The sequence below is a fragment of the Mesocricetus auratus genome, unplaced genomic scaffold (assembly GCF_017639785.1).
Source record: "Mesocricetus auratus isolate SY011 unplaced genomic scaffold, BCM_Maur_2.0 Super-Scaffold_4256, whole genome shotgun sequence".
NCBI lineage: Eukaryota > Metazoa > Chordata > Mammalia > Rodentia > Cricetidae > Mesocricetus > Mesocricetus auratus.
In genome coordinates this window covers 89,914,039-89,926,562 of record NW_024429182.1, presented here as the reverse complement: position 1 = coordinate 89,926,562, position 12,524 = coordinate 89,914,039, and the positions used below count along the sequence as shown (strand labels likewise).

The 12,524-nt window shown below is 37.8% G+C and overlaps 1 protein-coding gene across 2 annotated transcripts in view; it reads right to left on the bottom strand.

Moving 5' to 3' along the window:
- The window catches only part of Stk33 (serine/threonine kinase 33), a 169,140-nt gene that overhangs the window by 39,436 nt on the left and 117,180 nt on the right, over positions 1-12,524 (bottom strand). For both annotated transcript variants that reach the window (XM_040756670.1, XM_005075764.4), the window contains exons 9-11: positions 12,213-12,288; positions 7,916-8,028; positions 7,248-7,333 (exon numbers count right to left, since the gene is read on the bottom strand). In XM_040756670.1, the coding sequence (XP_040612604.1) occupies positions 7,248-7,333; positions 7,916-8,028; positions 12,213-12,288 (275 nt within the window). The remainder of the gene's footprint in view (positions 1-7,247; positions 7,334-7,915; positions 8,029-12,212; positions 12,289-12,524) is intronic.

Here is a 12,524-nt window from a genome sequence, read left to right as displayed (position 1 = left end):
TCCCATGGATTTCATAGAACTAACTAGCAATGTAAGCAGCAGGAAAAACATGTGTAACTGTAGAGAGTCGCACAAGCACTGAATGACCAATCACCCTGATGGCCTGGATGCTAACAGTTGCCCTAAGGTAAGCGGCAGTGTGAGCTTCCTGTTGAAAACAGTCAGCCCATTGATTCCTCATAAGTGTGACAGCAAATGAGTGGATGAGGCTGGTGTTGGTACTCCTGACCTTCAGGAGGTGGGAGCCTGGGAAATTGCCGTATTACAGAGGTGCACTTCCAACTGCCAGCCAAGAGTTTCTAGTTAGAGGTAAAGCTGAGCCTTCAAACTCAATATACTTCAATCCAACACTCTTCAAAGTGGGGTGTGCACACGCCCGGCTGTACAGGAGGATTTCCAAGAGACATATGGGCAGAGATGGCTTGAGAAATCAGTTTCAGGACCCTCCATCTGCTTGAGCAAGGATTTGTGGTAATCCTCTCTGTGGTTTTCCCCTTAAGTCAGCTTCTTCCACTTCACAAGAAAAAGAAGGCACAGTTCTCACTATAGTCACTATTACTTTATACATGTAAGCATACATATTGCATATATAAAGTAATATATATATATATATTTAATCTCTGTAGTACCAAGGACAATTCAAAATTTCTGTGTTGCTGTGCAGGAAGCAAATGAACCTAATGACTTGGTGGAAAATCTCTTAGAAGTTATATGCTTCATGTCTTTGCTTCCAACAAAAAATGAAGAAATACCTAATTAAATTCTTAGAAGGTAGAGCATTCAAAATCATTTTTTGTGATTTATTTTATTATATGGTTCTAAATTCCTTTCCCTGGGATTTGAGTACACTGGAGCTGCATTTATATCCTCATTGCTCAAAATGTATTTTCATCATTAATCCAGCCAAAGATTTACTTTCATTTATTCCCTCATTTATAATGGAATGCATTTCTGGGGTGTGACTATACAAGTAGAAAATGGATACTAAATTGCATCCATCTACTTGGCTTTCCTCCTCCCTGTCTTCTTGAGGGGACTGCTATTTCCTTTATATCTTGTTTATATTTTAATGATACCTATGTTTATTCGAAGTGGAATGTTTCTTTAGCCATTTTAACTTGATAAAATGAGCACCAGACCTTGTAATTTTTTTTCATTCAAAATGACATTGCCAATGGATATCCTGTCATGGGGAAATCATGAGCCTTGATTCCTATATTACAACACATGTGAATCTTCATGATGTAACAAAGATCTAAATGTGAGACTAAAAATAGAAAAGCTTCTGGAGGAAACAGGAGATTGTCTTCATGATGTTGGGGCAGGGGCTAAAAAATTCCTGAGCAGGACACAAAGACTAGTAAGTATACAAGAAAAAAAATGATACATGGAATTTTTACCAAAGGACAGCACTAAAAAGTGGAACACATAACATAAAAGGGGGAAATTATATAGAAATTCATTGTGTTTATGTGTAGATGAGAAAGAGCTCATATTCAGAATACATAAAGAACTACAAATCTATAATAAAAATACTTTTCATTAAAGATTTATTTGTTTTATTTTATGTATGTAACTGCTTGCCTGTTTGTATGTTTGTGTACCACATGCATCTAATGCTCCAGGAAGCCAGAAGAGGGTATCTGATCCCCTGGAACTAGAGTTAGAAAAGGTTTTGAGCCACCATGTGGATATATACACATGGCACACAGACATATAAGCAGGAAAAGCACTTAAAATAACACATAAAATAAGTGAGTACATTTCTTAGCAGTTCGTCTCTTTTGCCTATCCTTTGGGCTGTACTTGCCGGTCTCTGTTCTGCCTTTGCATCCTTGGCTCATTTCCACTCTTAGTCTCACTTTCCCAATTATTTTATCTTGGTTTACTCTGTTAGGGTTTTCCCCCCTGAAATCTTAAGTTCAGGAAATCAGAATGCACTACCTACACACATGTATGAAATAGTCAAAGAACAAATTTAGTAAAAGATTAAAACAAATGTGCTTCTTATACGTAGCTAGAGTTTTTTTTTTTAAATTCAATTTGATAATGTACTTTAAATGGGCGTTTGGATCAATTTATTTATAATTATTTCTAAATTGTGACATGTTTCTACCATCTGAGTTTATTATTTCAATTGTTCCGCCACCTATCTCCTTTTAACCTTTCAGCACTTTAAACTCCAATATCCTTTTTTATCTTTTCAAGAGTCCATGTTTTTACTCCCTTCCCAGTGCTCCAAATGTTGAGATAATAGTTGTACTATCTGAACTTTTAATTCTGGATTATTATGAACGTATTTTTCTCTTCTTGTTTTGCTTAAGACACCAATAACCCTCATACCAGGTATGTAAAGACACCTGGGCATACAGCTCCATCAACTGTGCAAAGTGTTGATTTCTGTGCTGGACTCTCTGAGGTCTTGCATATTTAAAAATACTTTCACCACTTCTTTTCATGCCAATGGCCATAAAATTTTAGGTTTAAAGTTATTTTTTCTTTGATGAACTTAAAATATTAGTCCAGTTATTCTCAAATTGCATACTACTGCTGAACGGGTGTGTGATTCCTCCTTACAAGATCTGCCTGTGTCTTGCTTTAAACCCTTCATTAGGAGAACCCACAGAGAAGAGACCATAGCAGACTGGCCCATTGGTCCCCTTAAGTATGTAGCAGTTACTCAATAAATACATTTCATTTTGGGGTATGTATCAATAACTGACTAAACCTTGTGTCCTAGTTCATGAGCCTCTTCCTAACATAATTTTATTGAAAGTTTCATTAATTTCTGATGCAACAACATATTCATATATGAATGCATATGTATGGATAAGATAATTTAGAATTCAAGAGAAACTGTGTAGTAGAATGGCAGAAGGAATTCTAAAATGTTTAGGATGAAAATATACAGGAGGAAAAAATAACCCACAATTAGTTAGGCACCATAACATTTCCATCCTCTTATGGGGGTGTCTATCAAGGCTAATGTCAAAAACTAACGTCTGAAACTTGAATAACAATTTGTAAATTAATGAACAAGGGCCCTGTTTGCACAGTGGGCGATGCTATGTGGGAACTAGCCCCAAACCTTGGTCAACAGTGCCTTTGTATGGTCACAGAGCAAAGTTCACACTTCAACTCATGGAAAATGGCTTATAAGAGAAAGTGTGCTGTTCATCTTTGTATCCTGACAGTGCCTGAAAATGTAAAGTCAAATGATACTTGCCAAGATGGGGGTCACTACTTAAATGGATATTGACTTACTTAAAAATAAGCCACCTTGCAAGTTGATCTCACACACAATTGTTCCTCATTATGAAGTGAAGGTAAAATTCTTTGACCTGGGATGTAATCCCTTCACAGCTGTCTTTTATTCCCTGGTTTCCTTTCCTATTCATTTTATTTATCTGTCTGTCAGATTGAAATTCCTGGCTTCATAATACCATTATGACCATTTAAAATTCCCTGTGTCTTCTTCCTTGCATTCCAAGTTATATATTGCTTGCTTTCTTTACTAGGTTGTAAGTTCCTTATTTCAGAGACCATACCTTTTATGTATACTACATTTTCATTATCTAGCACAGAGCCTGACATGTGGTGAGTGTTAAGCAGTAGAGAAGGAATAGAAAGTCTGTAGCAAGGAGCTGACACATGATGACCCATGAAGATGAACTTTTGTAGGAGAGGTCTTCACAACCATTGAGAGCCATGGTCCAGTGGGAGAACATTAGAAGAGACAGAGCATCAGGACCAGAGGTAGCACGAAGAGGCCTTGAAAACTTCTCTTCAAGAGGAGCTACATTAGGAGAAATACCACAGAGACCCTGAAGGGATAAACATATCCTTCAGTTCTAAAAACAAAGGGAGTTTCTGACTCTTCTATTTTCAGGGGGTAGAGGCATAGGCAAACTTTACACCATATGAAGGCTGGTCTACAAGTCAAGGGTACTGGGGCAGGATTAGGACTAGGTAGGACCATAAACTTAGCTAGTAGCTGCAGGCCATAGCACAGCTTCTTTCTTACCAACTCTGCATTCCAGAAAGATATATATATATATATATATATATATATATATATATATATATATATATATATATATATATATATATGCCACAAGGGGGCTGGGCCAGGTTTCTAGGAGGGGGAGGGGCTGCTAGTAGATCTGTGACCTAACAGCATAACAGCATGTATTAAAAGCATGTTGAAGGATTTACCATGAATGAAAAATCCTAGTAAAGCTCAGACTGGAAGCTACCTTTTTACAAGCCACAGTAGAAGAAAAGCAATCCTCTTAATATATATTCTCTCTATGCTAGTTGTCTTAAAATGTAAGAGGTCAGAAGAAATTCCTTGGAGATGTGTTTTTACAATGTAAATTCGTGGTGTTAACCTGTGACCTACGGACTTGAAGAAAGTGGAAGACCATCTCAAAGGTCTGTAGGAAGTGCCTGATCTGAGCAGGCAGGAAAGAGGACGGGGAAGCAGCTGGCAGAAAACACCAGTGCATTCCCAACCACAGGTCGCTTCAAACCCTGACCTGCCCATAGTCACCTCGGAGGCTTCTCTTCACATCTACCATCCAGCTTTTGAAACCACGGGGCACTTAGTGTTTATTTGAAATTCTGTTCACTTAAATGTATAGAGAAAAAATAATTCTTTTTCTTGAAATACTTTTAAGATATGTATAATGCTTCAAAATGTACAATATATAGGCTAAACTTCAGACACTTTTTGTCCAATAAAGCTCTTTGAAAAGAAAATGTTACCAAACATTAGGTATTGAGAAAAGCGGACCCTGGTATGAAACGTTAAGGCTCTGAGGGAACCATCTTGCTCGCTTTAGACTATTGCAAACAGAGGACATGAATTACAGCAAGGGAGACTTCAAGTGTGAGGAAGAAACAACTCATGCCTTTCAGAAGCTTGCAAAATGCCAGCATTCTAAATTTCAAGCTCTTAGGAGAGTCCAATATAGTACACAATATCTGTCACTTTTTATCCACTTGGCAAAGACTTCAGAGAGACAAATGTTAGAAGCTTGAAAATGGAGACTTCTGGATAAATGACCAAAGCCAGAAATAAAGCTGAACTAATTAGAAAACAAATAATTAAATGGCCAAACCCGAATGTTGTGTGATGCTGAAAAGAAATTTCTAAAGCATGCCATCTGTTTTACAACTTTGTATTTTCCTGTACCACAGATCTACTCTGTACTTTTTACAATGATCTTGCTGCTAGGCCAGAAATAATTACAGCACAGAATCCTAGAAAAGATCAAAATAGTTACAGAAGAGGGCAGATATATTACATGCTTGAGAGAAAACTATGTTTCAACCTTAAAGAAAAGAATTGTTATACAAAGAAATGGTTCAAAATCGTAAAAAAGAAAATTAGAGAATTTTAAAACTGATACTACAATATATTTATGATATCTAAACTTATCTGGGCCTCTCCTGGACATTGTAGTGTTAAAAGCATGTTGTAAGGCCTCTTCTGTCTTTTCTTGGTTCCTAATTTATCTCTAGAGCCTGGTGGTTTTACATGGTATCTATGTACTCATAGTTTATTGCTCCAGTTCCAGACTCATATCTATTTATCTATTTGATGTGTCTACTTGCCTAGCACATAGCATTTTAAACTTATCACAACTAATTCAGAGCTCTTGACTCATCACCCATGTCCAACAGGGAGCATCTACTCTTCCATAACTGTCCACATCTTAATAAGTGGAACCACTGTTCAACCAGTGGGAGCAAAATCTAGATTTCATTCAGTGTTTCTCCCATGCCTTTACTATTCATGTGATCCATCATCAAATTCTGTGGTTCACATTTCCTCACCCCCCTCTGCGTCTCCATCTTTTTCTTCAGTGCTCAAGCTCAAACCCAGGGTTTTGGCATGCTATACAAATACCCTACTGCTCAACTATATCCACAGCTCTCTCATTCACACTTCTAAATGCTGTATCTCACATATGTTTTCTTTGCCTCTACCATCTCTAAACCGCCACAACCTCTCAGAAGTGGTACCCCAATATTTATCAAATTCTATATCTCTAAGTCATTGCCCACCAAATGCCTGTAATGACTTTAAAAATATAACAACACAAATAATTTTCATTTCAAACATAATTTTATTTGTGTCCTTGGTACCTAAAACAGCATATAGCTAAATATATATTTAATTTTTAGTGAGCAGTGTTAATAATGATCTCATGTAATGCTAGTAATTTCTAGTATCAAATCTCATACTTTCCTTGTGATTTCTATGGACCTAATAACAATGAATTGTTCACTCAAAAGAAATCACTCATTATTGATAATTGTAATAACTAGTATTAGGCTTGCTTGCATATCCCAAAGTACTGTAAAGATAAAAGAAATTTACTTTCTGCTAAAACAAAAAGTTCTGGAATAGATTGGCATGGTGACTTTGTGAACTATATGCCATGGTACCATGTATATTATTGTTGTTTGCCAATTCCAGTTTCAGTTCTGCTTTGTTGTCCAGCATGGATACTCAATTACCAGCCATCACATTCCAAGTCACCAGGAAAGAGGAAAGACATGAAGAATGCTATGCCTGCTCCATTTAGGAGGAGACTGCACAGTTCTTCACATCTCACTAGCTGTCAATGGTGACTAACACTATTGGGAAAGACACACTTAACTGGATAGCAATGTTTCCAGTTAAAGATCCAATAGCAGCCTCACCCGAGTTCCAGCTGTGACTGGGCCCTGTTCTGGCATAGGGATGCAGAGGCCAAAGTGTCTGCACAAAGGTTTGTAGTCTAATGGTGGAGAGCAACATGCAAATAAATAAAGACTAAATATTTCAGTCTAAGTAATGAAGACCATTAGGGAGCACGTCCTGCAAGGTCCCTCAAAGATTCTCTATACTTAAAGAGCTGAGTGAGCTAGAACTTGTTCAAGAGGTCCACATCTGGAACCTGTCCCAACTGCTTCATCTGCATCAATTTCATAAGATATTTCTCAATTCTGTTCTACTGGACATGAAGCCTCTGTGACAGAGAACAAAGTTCATTTGAATGTCTATAAATACATATAAGCAACTGTGGTGACAGTTGGAAACATTTGGAACTGCCCATTTCAGAAATGTGTCAAGACTCACTACTCCTTTTTAAATTGTCAGAAGATGGAACTAATTGACTTCTTCAAGACTACAAGACCATGTAAAATGAGTGATGTCAGAAAGAAAGTTTTTGAAAAGGAGCACTGTAACTTACTGTTAACCACTGGTTATCTAGAAGTTCCTTAGCTGTGATTCTGTGAGCAGGGTCTACTTTCATAAGTTGCTTCAAAACATTTTTTGCTGCAAACAGAGGGGAGAAAACCTTGAAATTTTATTTCTCTTAACCTCAGTTAATGTCACACATCAGCTGGACATGGTGATCCAGCTACTTGAGAGGCTGAGACAGAAGTATTGTTTGAGCACACAAATTTGAGACAAGCCAAAAAAATTGAGACAACTCAGAGAGAGACACCACCCCCAACACTGCTAACAAAAACAAGGCAAAACAAAAATTATTCATTTCCCATTTACTTAGATTATGACTGCATAATACAAAGGATGCTAAATATTACCAATATGAAAGTCTAATAAATAGAATTGAATGTCTTCTATTGCTGGGTTAATGATTTATAGTGAAAACTGTGTATCCAAAAGCAAGCTTTCACTTTAATTTTTTAATTGGTATTTTTTGCTTTGCTTTGTTTTTTTTCTGGAAGTTTTGACCATCACAATCACAGTGAAGATATCACTATTTCCATGAACAAGTATCATTTAATCTAAAGTAGATTCTATGATTAACCAGAGACTTACAAAAGTTTTATTAGTGGTCAATTTCCTTATATTAATTGTTTACTTTAGTAAATAATACAAATCCATACTCACCAGAATCACTTACGGAATCCCAGACTGGGTCTTCAAATCCTAGTTCTCCCTTTCGTATTACTTCAAAGAGCTTTTCCTCCGAGTTTGCCAAAAAGGGTGGTTCTCCACACAGCCTAAACAAAGGCAGTCATTTGCTGATATGTTTTCAACATAAGAATTTTAAAAACTGACTTTCTGCAGGACTTGGAGCAGTGATGCTTTGTAGGTAAGTAACAGACAGAAAAAAGAGAGAGTGGAAGCAATAGGGCCATCAGGCTCAGTCTGGTCTCATCTCAGGGCATGCTATGCACTGAGACCTCAGAGCTGCAAATGCCCCAAGGCTTCTGTGGGTGGGGAGACACTAGGGTTAAGGGTTACAATGCAGGAAGGTATTTGAGGGTTGAGTACATAGTCACAGGGACATGAGCAAAGGGAGGTTGCCCCTTACATGCATACTATACCCTGGATTATTAGAGCACATAAAAGGTTATCAGAGACTGTCCACACTCATAAGAGTTTAATGGTCAGGCAACAGTTTTGTCTGTGGTAAATACTATATCAAATGTTAGTAATGCTAACAGTAAAATAAAACAAAACCAAAGAATAACCCTGGGAATTTCTGCAAGTTCTGAGCCAAAGCTGAAAGGGATTAAAACAGACACAATTGTGTCTTCAACAATAGTATTCAAAGGACAGATACTGGGTAAACACAAAGCCAACAGCAGAACAGTCCAAGCACCAAGAACCTAGGGGTAAGCAAACCTGGGTCTGCCTGTATCTATAACACATGGACTATTTCATTGGCTTCTTTTTAGCAGAGCTGGGAGCAAGCCAACCAAGCTGAGTCTGTTAGCTGACCTAGGCCAGAACTATAATGGTTGAGTTCAGTGGCTCTGGGTACATTCTCAGTAAATGTTAACATAAACATCAGCAACAACCCCAACATCTAAGGACAACCCTGAAGACAACCAGCAAGTATGTCCATTGACACCCAGGCAGAAGGTGACACAGCAAAAGCAACTTGACAGATCAATGCCTCAACTCTTCCAGACCTTCCACCTTTACTAAAAAACAAAAATGGCATTATTCCATTATACTTGCCAAGGTACAGTCTACTTCAGTATAATAAAGCCTAAGTCTTCTACATTTTACATTTTTACCTACTTTCTTCAGTTATATTTTCTAAGTTTTATTTTTAAAATCCAATTGTGAATATTTTCTGATCAAGCTAAAATTTGGTACTTTATGACAATGATGATGAAAATGAAGAACTTTGCCAGCAGCCAAGGACATAGTCTGGAGCAGAGAGCTTCTCCTGCAAAAGCTTCGTGTTAGGGGATCAGTAGTTGACAAGCTGTTATACAAATTCTTACTTTAATACTTTTTATTTCTCAAGCTCATTCTGACACTTCTTTCTTCTTACTTGGTTTACTATTGCTTAGTTTTAAAATGAAATTTTAAAAGACATAGAATACAAAAAGAAAATAACCAGAAAAATGGTTGTATGGACACTTACTATCTATTATAACAAGTACAGGCCAGCTAAGGCCCAGCTCATTGAGCCTGTTATCAAGCAGTGATATGCATGGCCTCCAATCTCTTAGCAGCATCTGAAAGCAACTATAGCTTAAGGGCTACAGTTTAAATTTTCCACTTTTTTCCTGTCCTTTGCAATTTTATTTACACAAAATGCATCTAATGGTTGGTCAATCAACAGCACATGGAGCTTTATGACAGCAATTTCCCAGCACATCCAGAAAAGGGAATCCAGGACATGAAAAATTCCTCTTAAAGCTTCCTATTATTTTCTGTTGCATTAATAGGAATTAGGATAGGAGCAATAGAGAGTATTTATTTATGCTAATTTCACCTTCAGAAAGTATGTTATCATTGTCCAATTAAGTAGAAATGAATCTGAGTTAACTGATAAACAAGGAAGTAGCTTGCATGGAGAAGACAATGTGCTGTGCTCAGAGTGAAGGGAATTGTCTATAGTGCCACAGGGCTCCAACAGATTAATGAGTAGGCACTGGTGAGCTAAGTGAGGGTCTTCTGTGAAGAACGGAAGAAGCCATTACATTGATGCGCAACCATACTCTGGAGCAGAAACATTCAAATTAAATAGTTAAGAAAGAGGAAAAAAATGAAAGGTAGGTAATACACTTGCTTTCCTTAACAGCAAATTCAAAAAGTAACAAACACCATATGGATTGTGTGATGATTCATTATGCAAATTAATATGGACTTTTGTAGACAGTCTTAAGAGTATGAAAGATTTATTTAAATAGTTACATGTTAATTAAAGACTAAACTCGTGACTTTTGCCCCATGATTCTAATCAGCACAAAGCTTTATGAATCCATTCATACTTCATGCTGTCTAAGCAACGACGAATGTGTACCAACCCAGTTACAGCTGCCATCACATCATCTGACTTCTACTGCCCGAGAAAATGAAACTACAGTGATGCTAGTGTTTAGACACACTATTGAAGAGGCAGCGCACAGCAACATGACCATAAAACTAATGTTGCATTGACATCAAAGTGTTCATATTCACTCAAAGACAGAACAATGGTCACTAACTTTTTAGAACACCTCTTAGAAAACTCACTTAATTCAATTTCACAAGTGTAATGAACACTGAATATGTGGACTGATTGTTGTATCGGATGCCAGGGATGCAGAGATGAATAATTTGAACTGTCTTTCGCAGAATTTAAAACAGGGAAAATAGATATGATAAATAGAATGTTATAATATCTACATGTAAGTTGGCTTGTAAAGTGTTATTATTCACTGGGTGATGGTGGTACACACCTCCCACCAGTGCTTGGGAGGTAGAGGCAGGCTGATCTCTGTGGGTCCAAGCCCACAGGCTGTTACACACAGAAACCCTGTCTTGAAAAAAAAAGTTGTTATTGCTCATACATCACAATGAGTGCTATCAAAATACATATGTGTAAACAAAACTTAATGTTAAATGTTTCTATATTAGAATTGTTATTGTTACATCATGACAGTTTCATGTAGCCTGGAGCAGACTATGTAGACAAGGGTGACCTGTAAGTTCTGCTCCCCCTGCCTCCATTTCCCTAGTACTGAAATTGAAGGCTTGAACCATCACACCTGGCATATGCAGTGCTGGGGATCAAAGCAGGTATTCCTGTGTGCTGGGCAGGTAGTTTATTAACTAGACTAATATCCCAGCCATATTCTTGTATTTGAGTGTTACTATTTTGCATGATTTTAAAATGATGACTTAAATCATCTGTAAAATGCAGAAAAGGTTTATATATAATAAATATATATCTCCTGTGGTAAGGTAGGAGTTAGGAAAATATAAAGATTTGGTGTCTGCCCAAACTAGAAGAAAAGTTCACAGAGAAAAAAACAGTCAGCACTCATGGCACACACACACACAGTTGCACACACAGTTGCACACATACAATGCAGAACCTGAGTTGAGAGTAACCTGGAGTCATCACAGAGAAAGGCAGGCACATGAAAACACACACACCGCCCAAGCCTGGCAAAGCAAGCTAGAGTGAGGTTGGGAATGATCTGCCAAGTCGCACCATGTCAGATGAGCTGATAATTTTATAGAGCAATTATTAGAGGGCTTTAGTCTAGAAAGAGGGTGCTGCAGATGACAATCCTGCAAGCAATGCACAGAGCAGGTGAAGTGGGGGATGAACAGAAACAGGAAAGCAGCCACAAAGACCCTGAAATGATAAGGTCGAAGAGAGGATAGGTCCTCACCATGGACAGGTGAGAACACTTCACAGGCAAACTTTCCAGAACTTAGGATTTGACTGAATCCTGAGAGCAAGAGGGAAGGGAAGAGCAACAATTACTGAGGCTCTCATGGTGTTCAGGGAACTGGGAAATACAAAACAGTCCCTAAATCCTGAAGCAACCTCTACCTAACTGTGCCCACTCCCCGCTGTGCCTGTAGGTGAGGGCAGCTCTAGGGCAGGGAGCCCTACTTTCCTATCCCTGGTGGGCTATGGGGGAAGCTCTAAGCTGCGGCAAGGGACCTGGAAAGACAGATTTTCACTTAACTTGGATTATGTGGTACGCTCTTGCATTTGTAGATCAGTGGAAAGCAAAACTAAACATTGTGAATGTGCAGCACTAACTAAATACTTAGGAGATGATCTGGAAACCTAGTCAGAGAGCACTCAGAACAGTATCCCAATTGGATTTTAACTGACACCTTTTAAAAATACACTGTTTAGTTTTAATTTAAAATCTATATCAATCTACAGCCAGTGACTTCCATTTTACTTATACAGGAAATTCAGTAGGCTACTTACAAAAGGTACATTATAACACCTATGCTCCAAATGTCACACTGCTGGCTGTACTCATGGGCATTGATAACCTCTGGTGCTGCCAAATAAGCAGAAATAAAATAATATTAATAATACAATAAATGACTTTCAATTGCTTAAATACAAAACATGAAAAATGTGTTGATGTGTTGTAATTTATTCCTCCAGAGGGAAAAAAAGAGCCAACAGCAGATGCTGAATGAATAATGTACAGGCCTTCCAACTGATGTCACCAAATCCTCACTCCTATCAATTAGTTCCTAATGGGACAATGGCATAAACTGCATTGCTAAA